This window comes from Panthera leo, chromosome D4 (assembly GCF_018350215.1).
Source record: "Panthera leo isolate Ple1 chromosome D4, P.leo_Ple1_pat1.1, whole genome shotgun sequence".
Taxonomy (NCBI): Eukaryota; Metazoa; Chordata; class Mammalia; order Carnivora; family Felidae; genus Panthera; species Panthera leo.
In genome coordinates, this window is record NC_056691.1 from 48,043,964 (window position 1) to 48,063,964 (window position 20,001).

Here is a 20,001-nt window from a genome sequence, read left to right on the forward strand (position 1 = left end):
GTAGTTGGAAATGCTAACATAAGGTGGGAGTCAGGAAAGTCTTCCTTGAGTAAGTGATATTTAAAATGATGGAAAGTTTAATGATACATTGCTAGATGTTGGAAATATGATGATAAGCATAGTCCCTGTCCTTGAAGAGTTCATGTCTAGGAAAGAGACATGCAAACCAGTAAGAATCCTCTATGAGAAGTGTTCTATAGAAGCATATGAATTACAGTGGATCCCGAAGGTTGTGGGTAATTCTGTCTGACCACCTCAGGAAAGGCTTTATGAGATTAAAGTGCTTTAAGTGTGGGTTTTTGAAGCACAATCATTTTGAAGCCTAAGGAGTATTACCAAACAATCAAGACAGGAAATCATATAGCAAGTAATGGTTGGAGTAAGAAAAAGTCTAGTATGTTTGGCAAACCCTAAGTAGAAGGGAAGGCCTAGAAAGACAATTGGCCAAAGGTGAGATTGTGTATGGAGTGGGATGGTAAAATTTAAGGCATGTGAAATACTGTATAAAAGAGTTTATACTTCTCTTTTAGGAGTGGAGGAGCCATTAGAGTATTTTAATTAGGAGTTTGAAATCGACTGGTGTTTGTAGACTAATCATTCTGAGTGCAAAAGGAAGGATGGATTTGCCTTATGGAAAGGCTGGATTCGGGGAGACTGATTCGAAGGTCATTGCAATAGGCCCTAAGAGAGGAGGGAAGAACTTTAGCTATGGCAGTGGCCAGGAAGATTTAAAAGCTATTTAGGAGTAAAAATCAATGCTAATTGAGGACTGACTGGCTAGGATAGATGGAGAGAGAGAATTCCAGAATATGTGGAGATTTCTACCTTCTGGGTAATTTATGGAATCCACAGAACCATTGTCAGGTAGTAGAAAGGCTTAAGATTTGAGGTTTGAATCCTGGCTCTAACACTTCAGCTAGCTGAGCCTCATTTTTCTACATAAAAATGGCTTAAAATAATTTTGTGGGGGTTAGAGGCACTTGAGTGGCTCAGTGAGTTGAGTGACCAACTCTTGATTTCAGCTCGGGTCATGATCTCATGGTTGTGAGATTGAGCACCTCGTTGGGCTCATGGATCCTGCTTGTCTATGGGCAAGACTATGGTCTACATTCAGCCTCTATTTTCTTCTTGAGGACCAAACACTCAGGATTAGGGTAAATTGTACAGAATCAGAAATGGTTTAAGATAGTAAGTTCAGTTTTAAGCATGCTGAGTTTGAAGTTCATATTGTAGTCTAGATGGATATATCTTGTATGTATTCAGAAACAGAGCTCGAGGACTTGGGAATGGGGTGCAAATAAAAGCCCAAGAATTTGGAGATGTAATTATTAGGTGATAATTGAAATCACTTGACTGTATGAGAGTCCACCCGGTATAAGAAAGAAAAGATTCAAAGTGAAATCTCTGGTGCTCGGTATGTAAATAAGTAGACAGAGAAGGAAGAGCCTCCCAAAAGCAACTAAAACATGGTTTAAGAAATAAGAACAAAACCTTGAAAATGGGAACAAACATAACAAAACCTGCCTAGTATGAGAGGTGAACTTTAAGAAGGAAGTCTGTAGCACTCTGACAGGTCTTAGGACTGACAAGTAACTTGAGGAAAAGGGAGAACTCTTTGACTATAACAATTAAGAGATCACTGACAACCTTAGAGCAATCTCCTTATGGTGGTGGGGAGCTGAATGCATATGGCGGTTAATTGAGGAAGGAGCAGAAATGAATAAATAGTCAGGAGATGCAGAATACTCTTTTTTTTTTTTTTTTTTAAAAGAAATTTGGCGTGGCGAGTTGGGGTGGTAGGTAGAAATGGATAAAGATAAAGAAAAGAGGCCTTGGGTGCCTGGATGACTCAGTTGGATAAGCATCCAACTTGGGCTCAGGTTATGATCTCACACTTCGTGAATTCCAGCCCCACATGGAGCTCTCTGCTGTCAGCGCAGATCCCGCTTTGGATCCTCTGTCCCTCTCTCTCTGCCCCTCCCTGACTCATTTTCTCTCTCTAAAATAAAATAAACATTAAAAAAAAGAAAGAAGGCTTAATTAATAGACACTGAGAGCAAAGATCTAGCATTGAGGAAGCAGAGGGAGATAAGTGATGGAAGGTAAATAATAAAGGAATGTTCTAGAAGAGGCTGCAGCTCAGGAAATATGTTACAAAAGAATGCATTTGCCTGAGATGGAAAAGGCATAACTTCCCTTTGAGTCAGAAGGTGGAGTAAAGTTGGAAAGACAATCAATAATTGGAAAGTAGGAAGCTTCCAGAATTAACACAGTTGTTTTATCCTGTTATTTAGCTTTTATTTTTTTGTGTTCTAATAGCTTAGATTTCGAGTACCTTAATTAGATTGGCTAGTACCTTTTAATATTCTCTCTACATAAAATGAATTATTAAATTTTAATTTAGTAAAAGCTAAGTGAAACCACACCTCTGTCCTTTCTTCTCCCTGAAAAAAGAACGTTAGAAAATACTGATTCTTAATAAAGTAGCCCCAAGAATGACAAGGTCACAAAAATTACATTATCTGTGCCAGTGTCTCAGAATATCAGAGAAATATGTTCCCCTAATGATTTGTATATCCTACAGAAATATTAAAGATAAACTTTATGCAGGACATTGGAGTAGGTGTTAGCTCTTAAAATAAATTGTTCCAGTAATAAAATGATTTGTATTGTTTCACTACCACTATAAATGAGTTTTTATTTGAGCATTCGCTTGTTGGAAAATAGTTTTACATAGCTTTTTTAAATGTTAACTGTTAGCTCAAGCTTAATTAGGATTGTAAGTAATTAATTTTGTATCATGTTTACATTTGAAAACAAGTACCATATGACCTTTGTTAGTAGCTGAACACATAGTTTAGTTAGATTATCTTCATTTTATTGTGTTATAGACAAATAAAACACAAAATAACCAGTCCCTCCTCATACTTGTGATTTTAGAAATGATGAAGAGCAGGATCTGGATTTATATTATAAATAATAAGCAAGTATAGTAAATTCTGCAGATAGAAGGATCATACATTTGAAATACATAGTCCAGAGCAGATGGGAATTCAGCCCAAGGTCAGAATCTCAAATAAAGACTTTCAAAGCAATAAGATGATACAGTTATATTTTAATTTTACCATCATGTGGGGATTTATAGTATTCTATCATTGGTCTTCATCACTACTTTTCTAATTTATACCTGAATGATCTCAGTCATATTTTCTGGTTCACTACTGACTTTGTTCCAGTGCTTTGAAATACATTTCATTAGCTTTGATCTTCTTGCTATATTAATATATGTAAATCCAAACACAGAACAGATATCTATTTTTGATAGTGTAACAGAATTAATACTTAGTATTTTCAAAACTGCACTTGGGCCTTTTCCATCAAATTTACTTGTCCTCCTGTATTTCCTACTTTAGAAAAGGATATAACCAAGGACCTGACACTTAATTTGGGAAAGTATCATAGTTTCTCATTCCAGGTTAACACCAAAGTCACTATGTTGTATTTCATTCTAGGCTTTTCCTTAACCATGACTTTTTTCCCCCAATAGTTGTGCTTACACCATTTAAATTTCTTTAACATTATCAATTTGTGGTTATTTTTTTCTTCCTATGTCAGTATTGGTGTTTGTACTTGTATTAAAAGTATCCACTTGGGGCGCCTGGGTGGCGCAGTCGGTTAAGCGTCCGACTTCAGCCAGGTCACGATCTCGCGGTCTGTGAGTTCGAGCCCCGCGTCAGGCTCTGGGCTGATGGCTCGGAGCCTGGAGCCTGTTTCCAATTCTGTGTCTGCCTCTCTCTCTGCCCCTCCCCTGTTCATGCTCTGTCTCTCTCTGTCCCAAAAAAATAAAAAAAAAAAAAAAAAAAAAAAAAGTATCCACTTCATCCAAGTCTTAAGATTATTGTGAGAATTCAGTTAGATAACAAACATAAAGCACTTACTAGGATGCCATCTATATAAAAAGTATTCAATAGAAACAACTCAAAGGAACATAATATGTAATTAAGTCATGGAACATAGATTTAGAGGAAAACAAGGTAATCCTCAACTACTTAGAACTAATATTTTGGGTGTGTGCGATGCCATGATTAAGAGGTAATGTTATGTATTATCAAAGAAATTGTTCACATTGAACTGAAGGATAAATATGGAAATAGTAACAAAATGAAAAGATAGAAATAAGAAGCAGCCTTAGAAATTGAAATATTCTAATGGCAGTCATTGAGAGTTACCAATCATTATTTATTATCAATGGAGTGTATCATCTTTATGTACATTGCAACATATCAGCATTACATTCTGTACAACTCTGGGTATATCATTTGCCCTCTCATTGCTTCCATTGCCTCAGGATACCATAAGGATCTTGACTAGAGAAACTTTAAGTTCGATTTCAGTTTTAAAAAATATGACTTTATGACCACAAAAGAGCTTAATTCTGATTTTTCTGAGTCAACACTTAACAGAATTGTGAAAGACCTCCCGTCTGTGTTTATGTATTTTCTGATTCCAGAATCATCCTTCTCTTTCTAATCTGTCATCCCTATTAATTCTTCAAGTTTCTTCTCCAAATATTTCTTTAATGACCTTCGTATTGCCTTCATTTTCCTCCAATGAGACACACAGATATGGAATCTAGAGTAGAGAAACATAATCCTGATTTCAATATTAGCAGGCCAACTCTTTAAGATAATTATGTGTGTGTGTGTGTGTGTGTGTGTGTGTGTGTGTTTCCGTATAGTGCTCTAGAAGTTTGCCTCATACTTTATTGTACCTCCTCCATTTCCTATGTTCCAGTTTTTATCCCATAGACTTCTATCCATTTTATCCCTGTTGGTATTCTATCCCAAATTTGAAATGACTTTTTTTCTCCTTATTGCCTTTGTAAGGAGGGGGAGGATTGGGCAGTCTCTTTGCCAAAGGAATGCTTGACTTCGAGGGAGAAAAACTCACAGTAACCAAGCACTTCCCAATATCACAACTTCTGTTAGCAATATCAGAAATAGTCCAATCTCTCGATTCTCAGCTGTCCTTGAATCCTCTTCTGGAGGGAGAAAGGGAAAAAAAGAAAGTGGGTTGGGGAGAAGAAAAATACTAACTTGAGAACTTGATCCATAATAGATGACTCTTACTAACCTCAAATAATTTGCTTTGTCCACTACTTCTATTGCTGTTTTCTCTCTATCTTCATTTAATCCAACCTTTTCATTTCTCAGCCCTTCAATTGATCTGGTGCCCAGTAATTTATTCATACTGGTACAAATTTTGCCCAATATTTTAGCTCTGATTTGTAACATTAGCATGATGTGCCTAGAAGGTGCTCACCAAATATTTGTAAAATAAATCAATAAACAGCTGTGATACCTGGTCCCTCAAAATGCCACACCACTATCTTTGTTACCTCCACAATACTCTCCTCTGAAGCATTGGGTGGTGATGCGAAGACAGGTCCAACAATCCAAGATAGGACCTTCAGTCACAACTGATAAAGAGAAGAAATTTAACAGAAGGGGGGGCCATGGCATGGAGTTTTCTTATTTCATACATCAAGTCTGATGGATTAAATCTCAGGCATTTCCAGGACTCTTAAGTTTACATTGCTGTGAATTCTTTCTTTCCCTAGTAATCAAGTTTCTTGATGAGTCAAAAGCTTCCAAAACTTAAGTCAGATCTCTGGGGAAGAAGTGGGAAAAATGATGCCTCAGCTTATATTGGCCCTATGGGTTATAAACCATACTTTGGAAGGCCTCTGAGCACCTCCAAAATCTGTGTGTTTGAGATTTGAGACACATTTTGTTGTCAGATACTGTTGACATTCCCACCCCCACAATCAAATCTCTAGGAAGTGAGTTCTGAGTGTGACAGGTGGGAAAGATATGGCCATATAGAACAAATGAGATGGGGAAATAGAGGTTGAATCCTTAAGGTGTCCCATGTACTGTACTCACCACAATCTTCAGAACAAGCTAAAAGAGAATTAGAAAGTTCTAGTGAGCTTATGATCAACGTAGAGTTTGCCATATTTATACCCAATAGTCTTTATTTGGTTACAAAATGAGGTTCCAGCCACCCCTCCATCCATTCTAAATAACTCTAATATGAAACTACCTTCCTCCTCTCACCCTCATTTCCTATTACTTTCACATAAGTTCACTGTTGTTAGATAGACATCTTTTATTACCAACTTCAGAGAAGTTCTTTAATATCTCTTTCAGTTTCGATTCCAGGTTTTGGCGGACATCGAGAAGCTTGCCTTGAAAGATAAAGGCACCTAAGAGGAGGTGGAAGGGACATCAGAAACTAGGGGTGGTTCTTCCCTTCAGAATTTAATCCCAATTGTTTTTGCCTTGTTTTTCCCAATGAACTTTGCCTATACTTGCTTGGGCAGTACAATCTTTTAACATTGAAACAATCCCTCACCTTTCCATGTTTCATTGCCCAGTTTATAAAGTTCATTCTTCAGCCATATTCTCAACTTGACAGCCTTATGAACAGCTAGAGAGGGGGTTAAAGATACATACAGAGGAATAATTACATCCATGGAAAAACTTATGTGGACCCACGTGCACTCTTCCGTGCCTCCCTTTTCCTTTTAACCCACAAAACTCTGAGTGACTCAAGCTTCCCTCACCCAACACCCGAAGCATCTTGTCCCCGTGGGAGACCTTGAAGCTTAAATGGATCATCTCCTTAATCTGCCATTCAAGCAGATGAGTTCGGCCAGGGACTTCTGAGGGTACCAGCTTTGTTATCAAGGACCTAATATCCTCTTTGAATTTGGGGTCACATTCCAAGCAGGCTTTGACCCCATGGAAGGCTGCCAAGGACAGGGGCAAGAGTAGGAGCAACCACAGGTCTCCCATTTCCTTCCCCCAACAGATGGTTGTCCTGGCAACTAGTTCACCTAGTTCCCTTTTCTTCAAAAATCCAGGAATAAGAGCCTTGTCCTGGATAGTCTGACTCCACCTTCCCCTCCATTTCCATCCCACTTCTAGGCAATCTCATTTGCTTAAGGATCTTCAGTTGTTTTCTGACATTTATCCTTCATGCCAGAGAGGGAGAACTGCCAGTTGGGAAGGAGATACCTGAGTTCTGAGCATAGAACACAGAGAGAGAAATCTTGAGCTCACACAAGCAGAGTTCCGTGCAGAGATATATCTCAGAAAAGGTTTTTCTTCAGGTTTCTCCTATTCTTGTGTCCTCAGTAAATTCCCACATCCCTCCTGATCATGGGAGTGGTGTCTCAAGAAAGAGATCTCATAGGACCTTAGAGCTGCTTAACCAAAATTCTACTTCTATAGAGGAGGTAATAAAGCCCTGGAATATTGAATTGCTTGGGGTCTCAGTCCCTAATGGTAGAAGTATTGTTGAAAATTAGCAATAGATGTCCAGATGTAATTGATGTCATTGATAGTAATTTTTATATAATTGGTAATTTCTCAAAAATTGGTAGGATGATTTTCAGGCGTGACATATAATTTTTTATATCATTCTTTTAATAAAGAGTCTGGAGCAAGGAGACAGGAGACATCAGTTGAGGAATATATGGTGATGGGTGAGAATCCAGTAACACCCAGGGTCCTTTAGTGGACACATCTTAAAAGTACTAATGCTGAAATGTGAGGCATGTAAGAAAATAACCACAGTCATCATGGACTGCCCTCTCAGGCCACCATGGAAGGAACCCAAGTAAGCATTTCAGTTTAGGGCTCTTGAATAAGAATGTTCTTCGTTTTTTGAAGAAATGAAGATTGCTTTGCAGATTTTTCAGGATACCAGTTACCTCTTCTCTGTTACATTGCTTGTATGGCTGTGTCCTCCTGGGAACCAGGAAACCCTGAAATCGTAAAAGATTAGTGGTAGAATTTAGAGCTAAAGTATGGTAAAGTCATGGAGTGAAAAGCTGTGAGGGAAATCCAAAAATCTACCACTAGTTATATGCCTACCATGCACTGCTAGGTATGTACTAAACAGTTCTGATAGATGATTTGCAAGTCCTGATGGCACAGCAATACTTTGAAAGATTATCCCAATTTTACAGATAAGACTCTGAGGTTAGGAAATGTGAAACAATCCTTTCGGCAAAATAATTTGGTAGCTATGGGATCAGGGTTTTAACTCATGCCTGTCTGACTCTAAATTCTATATACTTTAATCACTGCCTCTCAACATTTTTTGGGACAATGCAGAAAATGATTTATTGGAACTTGATAAATCAGAAGATTGCAAGAGGGGCAATTCAAATCCTTTGCTCCAAATCCACACCTCTTTGTTCTGATCTTATTTTCCCTTGGCTAGATGATCTCATCTTTAGATGATCTTCCAAAGGATTTCCCCATGTTGAGATCTGAAGGCATTTGAGGTTATGGGATTAAATGAACTCTGAAAACCAAATTGGAGACTAAAAGGGGCTAAGACCCTTGGCATGAAGGTAGCCAGATTTGAGGAAAAAACATTCTTGAAGAGAAACACACATTATAGATATTTTCCAGTTAACAACGCATACTTCTACTTTCAGATTGGACACTTAAAGAGAACGCTTTGCCATTTTAGTGATTAAGTCTACTGTTCAGTGTCACATTACCTTGATCCAGACCATGTGCCCAATTGACCAGTTTTATTATCCTCATTCTCCCAGCTTAATTGGCAATCCAGGATTTTTAGGATGAGAGAAAAAAATATTCAACTTCTGCATAGTCTTGGGAAGACTGAAAAAAAGCAAGCCACTTTCTAAAAAGACGGGACTTGTAATTGAAAGGGACATATAAAAAATAATGCAGGGGGGCGCCTGGGTGACTCAGTCGGTTATGCGTCCGACTTCAGCTCAGGTCACGATCTCGCGGTCCCTGAGTTCGAGCCCCGCGTCAGGCTCTGGGCTGATGGCTCAGAGCCTGGAGCCTGCTTCCGATTCTGTGTCTCCCTCTCTCTCTGCCCCTCCCCCGTTCATGCTCTGTCTGTCTCTGTCCCAAAGGAAAAAAAAAGTTAAAAAATAATGGAGGGACTAGCACTACCATGGAGCAAACAGCAAACAGATAATAACAGAATTAGCTGATAATAGAGGCAGAGGTGCACACAGATCTATAAGAAGACAGAACAGCACTAAATCTGGAGGAATTTTTATAGAGAGGCTGGATCTAGGAGAGTAGAAACAACAATTAATGAATATATGGTGGTGAGTGAGAACCCAGAGATATTCAAGATGCTTTAGGAGAAGCATCCTGAAGGTACTGATGATGGAGTGTATGACACAGAAGAAAATAACTACAATTATCCTGGGCTAGTTCTTCAAATTCCGTAAATGTAAAATATTTGAACTTGGGAAAGGAAGAGCTGTCTGGACATTGACTGATGATATAATGATCACATTACTTAATTAAAATAATGATACTTGTGTCTAGGAGGCAAAAGGCTAATACCTAAATCCTTCATTGATTATGCTAATACTTGGTTTGGATTGGCACAGAGGGGATATGATTTGTAGTCAGTGTGAATGTGTAGAATAGCTAACCAAACCCTTTATTTGCTTTAAATAAGAGATACATAGTAGCACATGCATTTGTAATATTTTACCAAATAGACATTTATTCATTTGCCAATCTTAGATAAGATTCATGGGTTATTCACAGGTGAGATATATTACATATTGTATATGTTCTTTTCCTCCAAAACCATTAGTCCTAATAGTCCCTTTTAAAGGCTAGAGTCAGTTGTTTTGTAGCATGTGGCCTTTGTTACAAATCATGAGGTTTAAAATCTAAAATAAATAAATAAATAAAATCTAAAAAGTTTCATAAAGAAGAGCAAGAAGCTTCTTAAAAGAATTTCCTTCAATCCATAGTAAATCTTGTTTCCAGATCCATACAAAAAAATAAAAATAGGGAATCACTGTGGCTCAAGCTTCTTAGAGCTTCTTTTCTTGAGGATTATTTGTCCCAGCTGAGCCCTCCTGCATTGCTGCCTATCTCTGTCACTTCACAGGATTCCCTAGAAGTTTGGCAAATAATCCAGATACCTTTCATAGTCAAGTGAGATTCAATTCCTTCCTGACTGTGTGATCTGAGACTAGGGAGCCAGTGCTTGGCATTTGGTCAAGTTATAAGCCATCTGTCTAGGCAGCATAATAACCATAATTATAAATGTTGAAATAATTACTGTATTCCAGATCCTTCACATGTAAAGTGATTTTAATATTTTCTGGTGTGCCTGTCCACTTATCCATTTATACTCCATTGTTATTAAGCCAAATTCCACCCTCCCCCCGCCCCCCACCATGTTCCACTCGTTCTTTAGAAGAAGTCCTAAGGTTGGAGCTTGGAAGACTTTTTTTTAAACATTTATTTTGAGAGACACAGAGCACAAGTGGGTGAGGGACAGACACACACACACAGAATCCGAAGCAGGCTCCAGGCTCTGAGCTGTGAGCACAGAGCCTGATGTGGGGCTTGAATCCACAAGCTGTGAGATCATGATCTGAGCCGTGGTCTGACGTTTAACCGACTGAGCCACCCAGGTGTCCTGGAGCTTGGAAGACTTTGAGGGAATCTCCATCTGGAAGGAAAATAAACTAAAAGAAAAGCTGATCCCATCAGTAGGGATTGTGGGAAGAACAGGGGAGACAAGTAATGACAAAAGATTTGTGTCATAACCTCTTGTCTCTAGGCTGGGGTCCCAGAAGGGGAGATTACATTTGGTGGGTTAAAGGGAATACTAAAGACAAGAGGAGCTTGCCCTGCATCCTTGAGGAGCTCCAAAGACTACACCAGTTACATGCATGTGACAACTGTACCTCAGGAAAAATAGTAGCATGACATGATTGGCTAACAGAAGACACTCCTGAGACCGTGCTAGTTACCCTGTGCTGTGGAAGGACCAATGCGCTTCCCCTGGTTGCCAGGGAAGGATGTGCAAGTGAACTCAGGATCTGACTGGAAAGCTTGACACTGTGTTTCATCAAGGCTTCAGGGAGTGGGGTCCTGTCTGAAAGATGGATAGCAAACCACTAGATCAGGAAAGGAAAAGGCATTTGCAGCAAGCTCCAGCACCTCGATGGGGCCAAATTGTGAGGGAAAACTGCCAAACCCTGAGGAAATAGAGAACAAGCCCAAAGTGCCCCACATGCAGAGTTTCCCAGAAAATACCACAAGAAGACTCAGAGGTGGGGTGGTACCAATCTTGCCTTAGAAGATACCAACACATTGGCAAAGAATAAAACAAATACCCTCAAAGTTAAAAAAGTATGTCATTCAAGGGAACACACATTAGTGAAGAAATGCACTACATAATTCACTGAAGAGGAGAAGACGGGTTTTAAATGCTAAAAGAGAGTTCAGTAAGTGATTGTACTTACTACCATTTTAGTATGCTAGGTAAGATGGACTGGTAGTTAAAACAAGCCTGCTTTTTCAGTGATTAGGACAGTGTTTTCTTAAGCCCAAGAGAGGTCTAGTATTCCAGAGTTACCAATGTTCATGGTTCCTGATCAATTATAGGAGGTTAGGGCCAGTTGGAGTAACCTAACCCTTGTCCTATCTCCTGGGCAAGCACTGCTATCAGTGGAAAGCTTTCCTCTATGTGCTATATATCCAAGGGCCCCTTCAACCGCGGGAGGACCTATGAATTAACAAAGGCCCCGCACCTTCCCATTCCTATATCCCATTTTGGAAAGAAGCAGGGAATGGGAAGAAAATATGAAAGAATGATTTTTCCAAAAGGTACTTGGTTCCAAAAAAGAGTGTTTAAATATTGGGTGGGATTAAATTTATCATATTGTGCTGATACTGCTTTTTTTTTTTCTTGCTCACCCTGTGAGGTGAGAAGTGAGGTGTCCAGAGGAAGCTCAGGCCGGTTATAGATTATGAAGAAGCAGTCTCCTTCGTCTATCTCTGAGTAGTATAAATAAATGTGTGACCTTGAAGCATAAACACCATAATACTCGATTCTCAAGACAAGTTTGCATTACTATTTCCCCTTTACAAGACAGGGGCCTGATGTTCAGAGGTACTAAGGGAAGTGTCCAAGTTCACACACTTACTAAGGGAAAGATGTGCAGTAACACAAATTTGTCTGCTTTCATAGTTGTATGTTTCCAAAACAGCAAGATGTTTCATTTTTTAATGTTTGTTTATTTTGAGAGGGCGTAGGAGGAGAGGGAGCGGGTAAGGAGCAGAAAGAGAGAGAGAGACAGAGAGAGACAGAATCCCAAACAGGCTCCATGCTGTCAGTGCGGAGCCCAACACAGGGCTTGATCTCACTAACTGTGAGATCATGACTTGGGCCAAAATCGACAGTCAGGTGCTCAACCGACTGAACCACTCAGGTGCTCCCCAAAATGTTTCTTCGGTAGAGTTAATCCAAGGTACAATCATCATTGCCTCAGGTTAGGAAGAATTTCCTCAAGGAAATTACTTTTTGCGAGAAAAGAAAAATGGTTTGTTTTTTCCCATTAGTTTACTTTTTAAGCAAGTGGAATTTATAATCCTAATGAACTTTTATAGTTGTCCCACCCTCAATTCTTTTTTTTACCCCTCCTCTTTAATTACTTGTATAGAGGATTTAAGGAATAGTTATATTCTACTGCAGCCTGTTTGCCTGCCAGTTGCAGAACTTAATTTTCTTTAATACAGTATAAAAAGGCACAGATGTTAATCTAGTTTGCCTTAAATACATACTAGGCAAATACAGAATTCTTTCCTTCCTTCAAAGGAGATTAAAATACAACAAGAAAAAAAAAACCCCTCTAAGAACACAATAGCCAGTAGCAAGTAACATCATTAAGTACTTAGTCTGTGATTAAATAGTCTTTTATATTCATGACATGCATGATCTTAGAAAATCCTCATGCTAAAAGGTTGGTACCCTCCTTGCCATTTAGAGATGAGAGAACTGGGACTGAGTAGGTGAGTATCTTTCAGCAGAGCACAGAGCTCTCAGATGGTTCAGTTTGCATTCTTAACCTCATTTTGACTGATCCCTTATGTACATTCTTTTAACCACTAAGCTCTCTCTCTCGCCCCTTTTTAGGGGCGAGAAAAAAAAATTTATGTGTTTATTTTTATTTCAGGTTCTAATTTACTATAGTTTACAAAAATGGTAAAATTGGTTTCAGGTGTGGAATTTAGTGAGTGGTTATTTACACACAATACTCAGTGCTTACCACAGTGCCCTCCTTAATAAACATCAGCCATTTAGGCCATCACCTGCCCACCTCTCTCCGTCAACCTTTAGTTTGTTCTCTATAGTGAAGAGTCTCTTGATTTCTCTCTCTCTCTCTCTCTCTCTCTCTCTCCTTATCGCCTTTCCCCTATGCTCATCTGTTTTGTTTATTAAATTCCACATGTGAGTAAAATGATAGGGTATTTGCCTTTCTCTGATGTATTTTGCTTAGCATAGTACACTCTAGCTCCATCCACATCATTGCAAATGGTAAGATTTCACCATTTTTGATGGCTGAGTGATACTCCATTGTGTACCTCTACACCTTTTTTTATCCATTCATAAGTCGATAGACATTTGGGCTTTTTCCATAGTTCGGGTATTGTTGATAATGTTGCTGTAAACTTTGGGTGCCTGTGCCTCTTCAAATCTGTATTTTTGTATCCTTTGGCTAAGTACCTAGTAGTGCAATTGCTGGGTCGTAGGGTGGTAGTATTTATTTAACATTTATTTATTTTTGAGACAGAGAGAGACAGAGCATGAACGGGGGAGGGGCAGAGAGAGAGGGAGACACAGAATCCGAAGCAGGCTCCAGGCTCTGAGCCATCAGCCCAGAGCCCGACGTGGGGCTCGAACTCACGGTCCGTGAGATCGTGACCTGAGCTGAAGTCGGACGCTCAACCGACTGAGCCACCCAGGCGCCCCGGTGGTAGTATTTTTAACTTTTTGAGGAAGCTACATACTGTTTCACCAGTTTGCATTCCCATCAACAATGTAAGAGGATTCCCCTTTCTCTGCTTCTTCGCCAACATCTGTTTTTTCTTGCGTTAGCTTTAGCCATTCTGACAGGTGTGAAGTGGAATCTCATCATGGTTTCATTTTGTATTTCCCTGATGATGAGTGATACTGAGCATTTTTTCATGTGTCAGTAAACCATCTGGATGTCTTTTAGAAAAATGTCTATTCATGTCTTCTGTCCATTTCTTAACTGGATTACTTATTTTTGGGGTGTTGGGTTTGATAAGTTCTTTCTAGATTTTGGGTACTAACCCTTTATCAGAGATGTTATTTGTAAATATCTTCTCCCATTCCATCGGTTGTCTTTTAGTTTTGTTGATTGTGTCCTTTGCTGTGCAGAAGCTTTTTATCTTGATGAATCCCAATAGTTCATTTTTGCTTTTATTTCCCTTGCCTCTGGAGACATGTCTAGTAAGAAGTTGCTGTGGCCAAGGTCAAAGAGGTAGCTGCCCGTGATTTCCTGTAGGATTTTGAATTTTTCTTGTCTCACATTTAGGTCTTTCATCCATTTAAAAAAAGGCCCTGCTCCTATGCATAATGAATTGCCATGTTTCTGAAAAAATTACACTTAGTGGGTGAGTATACTATATGGCATTACATCCAGTTCTAATTCTGGTCCTTGTAGGAACAGATTTCTCTTCAAAGTATCAAGTCATGGGAGAAACTTAGTTGAATTTGAACTTCATGGTCACTACCCTTTAATAAATGATCTTGTTGGTAATAATTTCTTTGCATTATACTACCTTTCATTAATACAAAATTTCACAGTTGGAGCTTTCTCTATTTGGAGAATTCTCTGTGATCTTGCCCTGAAATGACGGAGTTTCTTCCTGATTTTCTCTACTATGCTAGGTAAATATTTTTTGCTTAAATAGAATCACCTTTAAGCACTACAGCTATATTTGGTTACTGTCAGTTCGTTTGGAGATTGAGCAAATTTCATTATATCTTTCAGGGTGTTGTGTAAAAAGGTCTCAACAAAATGTACTATCTCCCTATTTACCACATAGTGACATTAGAGGAAACTGCAAAAGTCAACTCCAAAACAGGATGGTTTCAATTCAATGGAGGAAAGATTTTAGTGGAATGCGTTATTGACATTAATTATTAGAACGAACTATTAACATGGTGTGAAATCTATTCCTGGAGGAGATTTTTGGTCAACTCTGTCAGTGTTGGGCAGTCTTGCCTAGGGGTTTGGGCTTTATTGAGTGGGGTTCCTCCTAGCTGACCCAGCTGCTCTATTACACAGAGAATCATAACTTGGAAACTATATTTCATATTATTTTTTCCTTAAATTTCCTTAATTCCTTAAATTTAACAACAGATGTATGTTCAATTTCTTTTACAAAAAATAGAAATTGTGGTATTACATATACTAGATGGGAAAAGAGTTAGTAAAGTTCTATATTCTGTAAATGATTGGCATTTTTAACAGAAACAGATTCACCAAAATAGATTCCAGAAACCATCCCAAATCGGTTTTCAAGAGGTATGGGGAATATTTTAGAAAAAATATAATGTTTTTGAGTTGTAGCTATTTGAGAATTTCGCCATTTCTATTTTCTTTCCTTGGTGCCATAAGAAAAGACCTTGACAAAGTGTGCATTGACCACTTTTCATTTATGCCAGGTTTAGCTCTATGTCTGAAGGGCATATGCGATAAATTGCTCATACATTATCTCATTTGCAGTCTGAGTTTTATGAGCTCCTGTAAAACAATTACCATATATACATTTTACAATAAATGGGCAAACAAAGTGGCTGCAAACAATATGGAAAAGTCAATAATTAATTTCAGATTTCCCAATGTAGCAGAGACACTGGAGCTTTCTCTTCTTTTCAAAAGAAGTGGTTTCTTTGTTAGGAATATGCAAGCATGTTAATTCATTACTGTGTGGTTTCTCTTTTTCCAAAGCTTGTTGAAGGCCTAATTTATGTGCAAGACTGAAAGCTGTTTAAACGGATAATATGCTTCCTTCATGAGAAATACCACCCCTTTATGCTCCATTAAATTCAGACGTTGACTCTATAAGCTACGTACCAATTATTTCTTTCCAGAAACAGCAGCCTAGTTTTTTCCACAAAGGACAACAGATTATTGCAGGCTGCTATTAATCTCCACATAGTCCACAGAATACATAGGACACTAGGGAGAAAACAATTGAGTAGCTATTTTAACATTTGCAAAAATGCTATATGCAGAGGAAATAAAAAAGATGTTTGTTTGCTACTTACAACTTACTTCAGATGTCCCCCCAAATATATAAAAGCCTTTAAATTAATCAATAATGCCCTGCTGGTGTGGAAGCAGTGCCCATGGATGAACACAGATGGTTCTTGATCTGTTTGATCTTCGTTTTCCCCAATACCATGTACGGCCGACCACTGTACAGTTGTACTGTATGCTCCATTTGTTGGATGATGCAGTAAGTGAAATGCCTATTACCATCTTAAAACAGGTTCTTTCATTTTAACAACATTGTTTGGTGCATGAAAATGGGTCAGTTCTCAGTAAAAACCAGAAAAATAATACAGGTACCTCTGCATAACTGACAGACTAGAATTTAATATAATGGCTTTGGATCATTTTGGAGGGTGTAAATTACTCTAACATGACTGTCTACAAAACTATTGTTACTGATACAGGTCCAAGTGTCAAAATCCAAGGAGAATTTTAAGGAGAAGCTAGGAAGTAAGTTATTTAAAAATGGGGACTTTTTAAATTGATCCAGTCAAAAATATTTGAGTGCCTAGTTACTTCACTGTCATTCAACAAGTATTTATTGAGCGTTTGTCAGGACTATCAGTCAACAGGAAGGCGAGTACAGAAATGCTTCTAGTTTTGTAGAGCTCACAATCAAGTAGCACAAACGAGCTGATCATTGAGTCTAAATGGTTTTTCTTCTATGTGCTCTAGTGGCAATTTTTTGGTTTCTTCTTATGCTTCTTTGCTTGTTTGTTTGTTTAATTAGCAGTCCTCTTGTTTCTGAATGGGATTTTCACTCAGTTCTATCCAGATGAGCATTTGGGTGGTATGGTACACAGATCAAAGAGTGAACCCTGGACTAGCTTAAGCCAATTAGTATTTTTTTAAATTCCCTAGAAATTGCAACAGGTATGGGTATGTAGACCAATTGGAGTCCATGAGATAGATGCCAGTTGAAGCTTCAGAAAAAGGGAGTATGTGTACTGAGAATCTTAAGGGGGGGGGTTGACAAATTTGAATATATAACTCTTCTTTGCGAGGTATATCTGGTGGGCAGAAGCTCAAAGGGTTTGATAATTTGGAAAAGACAGTTTAATTGTTGAAGACATGTGTTGCCGGCAGAGGTAAAGGTTAGGTAATTAAACAAAATGTGGTATTGACCTGGGTACTGACTCCAATTATCAGATCTACTTGACTAAAACTTGGAACATGTATTTACTAAGTATTACACCAGCAAAATTTGCAAAGCCGCATCTTTGGTTCTACACTAGTTACAAGTCATCTAGGTAGTGAGTGTAAGAGCTAAAACTGAAGGGAAAGAAAACCCACAGTAACTGATCAAATTAGCTTTCTCTTTTAGTAAGACAAGGAAACAGTGGAGTCACTTAATTGTGCTGAGATTAAAATAAAAATTTTAGTGGGGCACCTGGGTGGCTCAGTTGGTTAAGCTTCTGACTTTGCCTCAGGTCATGATCTCAGAGCTTGTGAGTTCAAGCCCTGCATCGGGCTCTGTGCTGACAGCTCAGAGCCTGGAGCCTGCTTCAGATTCTGGGTCTCCCTCTCTCTCTGTCTCTCTCTCTCTCAAAAATAAATAAATATTAAAATAAAAATTTTAGTGATTCTTAACAATGAATAAATAACTTCTATCATAGTTTTAGTAAGCAATTTACTCAAAGGAAGAAATAAACTATACTTAAGCTATGATGCAACAAATAAATTACTAATAGAGAAACACTGGTCCACTTTTGAAAGCAAATTTTGGTACACAAATTTTTCTTGTGAATTTATTGACAATATTAGCAAGGGAGTTAGGTGTTAAGTATTTAATGAAGTTCTGATATGTGTCAGACACTTTCAGAAGTAGTATGTCATTTTATTTGCATGGCAGCTCCATGGACAAAGGTTTGATATTTTCAACTTATTAAGTAAAGAAACTGGATCTCCAAAGGAAAAATTACTTATCAAAGCCTATGTGTCCTGTGAGGGGCAAGCGTTGGGTCTAACTCAAATGTTCATACTTAGCTGAATTAGATCACATTGACCAAATACCTTATGTGTACTTAATCCTAACCAAATCAAAAGGTTAAATGGATTTAAGAAGGATGCAGGGAAAAGGGGAAAAGTATTTTTTGTTGACGATGGAGGATATGAAACAGAGGGCAAGCCACTGGGACTGTTGAATTAATTCTCATGCGTGTCCAAGTTAAGTTATAAAACGTTTAATAACAGTGCTTAACATGAATCTGAAAGCTTGTTCTCTGACCTGGATTTCCATTTGGAAACTACTGATAGGATAGAAAAAAGACCAAATGTGATCAGACTCACATGATGTTTAAACATGTGGGATAAGATAAATAGGTAGGTTTTATTTATGAGAATGAAATCATCAACTGCTTACATCTCCCAGTGCCTGGCAGCTGACTGAGAAAGACATGAATCTGGGAAAGGACAATTGGCCTACAAACTAGTACTTTCTTTACATATCCTTTAAAATAAGAGTTGTGTGACCTTGGGCAAGTCAGTTAATACTTAACGGTCAAAGGTTCTGCATCTGTGACATGGGGATAATAAATATACTGCATAAGGTCATTGAGAGGAATAAATGAGATGATAATGAGCTAATAACAGTACTTCATACTTATTAAACGTAAACATTTATTTAATGTTGTTACTGTTATTACAAATAAAACTGTTTTTCCTGTCTTTCTTGTTTAGTAGCTGTAAGATCTTGCACAAATCATTGGGTCTAAATCTTGTTATTCATTTGTGAAAGTTGTTATAATAAACTACTGTGCTAACCTTGCATGCTATGTTTTGAGAATTAAACTGAACAATGAATATAAAAGTACTTGATAAAATTTCAATTGAGGAATGATGTTTGACATCTTTTTGGCCTCTGTAGTACTTGGCAGATAAGGTCACTACCTTTTGCTTAAATAGCATAATTTACATTTCTCAATTTTCTTTATCTCTTTTCCTGTCTGACCAGCTCTTTTTACTTGCCTTTGTGGAATATAGTTTCTTTCTTGACCCCTTAATTGTAAGTGTTTCACAGGGCTTCCCTCAACACCCTACTAGCTCTGCTTAATCTCTGCTACTCCTGTGACTTTGACATCTAAAATCCCTATCTATAGCCTAGTCCTAGACCTTAAAATGAAATTTCCCAAAGGGGCTTGATAACTTAATAGTTAGTGATTGTCAAAATATATTGTATAAACTTTATCAAGCTGTATTCAACCCCAATTTTTCCCCTAGATATTGATAAAGAAGTAACTGAGCTATAGTATCAGACATTGTTAGAATATTTGTCACAATTCTTGGCTATAGGCTTTTGAAAGAAATAAGTAACCTGAGAGGACAAACTAAGTAAATCCAGCCTGATTTAGTTATAGCAAGGACCATTCTGGCATTTAATTTATAGCATCTTCCTCTTCCTCATTCACCTTCTCCATGAAATATTTATTTAGAATTAATTATGTGTAAATAGTAAGTTTTCTGAAGGAAAGAAGAGGTAATCCTAGGGTGTAAAGGGGATTACTTTTTGCTTTAAGTTCACGTATTTTAAGTCATATTCTTACTCTTGCACTTGCTTTAGTGTTTGGGTTCTCATATATCTGAGTTATACTGAGAAATAAGAGTCCCTTTGTAAATATTCAACTTGACAAATAATCTTCTGATTTGAAGTCATTCTGAACGAAGAAAATAAGTGAACTTCAAGTGAAAATTGATGCCTACGTTTGAATTAAAAAATTGGTTTTCTTCTAAATTGGAGGATAACTCTTCCTTGGGAGGTAATTATTTACCATTGGAAACTGCTGATTTTATACCAAGTCATAATAAGAAAT

The 20,001-nt window shown here is 38.0% G+C and overlaps 1 protein-coding gene across 3 annotated transcripts; it reads right to left on the reverse strand.

Moving 5' to 3' along the window:
* Positions 1–4,218: 4,218 nt before the first annotated feature.
* On the reverse strand, positions 4,219–7,069 carry IZUMO3 (IZUMO family member 3). 3 transcript variants are annotated; one of them, XM_042912795.1, is made up of 7 exons: positions 6,629–7,069; positions 6,418–6,492; positions 6,179–6,268; positions 5,946–5,963; positions 5,399–5,479; positions 4,968–5,041; positions 4,219–4,632 (listed from the first exon to the last, which is right to left on the reverse strand). In XM_042912795.1, the coding sequence occupies exons 1-7, from the start codon at positions 6,858–6,860 to the stop codon at positions 4,552–4,554; spliced, it is 651 nt and encodes a 216-aa protein (XP_042768729.1). In that variant the 5' UTR covers positions 6,861–7,069; the 3' UTR covers positions 4,219–4,551. The 3 variants fall into 3 exon arrangements, with proteins under 3 accessions (XP_042768729.1, XP_042768728.1, XP_042768730.1); XM_042912794.1 differs by having other exon boundaries at positions 4,951–5,041; XM_042912796.1 differs by lacking the exon at positions 6,179–6,268 and having other exon boundaries at positions 4,951–5,041.
* Between the last annotated feature and the right edge of the window lie 12,932 nt (positions 7,070–20,001).

Excerpts from the sequence above, each read along its gene's own strand:
- IZUMO3 (XM_042912794.1), bottom strand. The coding sequence starts at position 6,860 with ATGGGAGACCTGTGGTTGCTCCTACTCTTGCCCCTGTCCTTGGCAGCC. Across the intron at positions 6,493-6,628 it reads CAAGATGCTTCGGGTGTTGG|CTGTTCATAAGGCTGTCAAG; the intron begins GTGAGGGAAGCT and ends CCCCCTCTCTAG. Across the intron at positions 6,269-6,417 it reads GGGCAATGAAACATGGAAAG|GTGCCTTTATCTTTCAAGGC; the intron begins GTGAGGGATTGT and ends ACCTCCTCTTAG.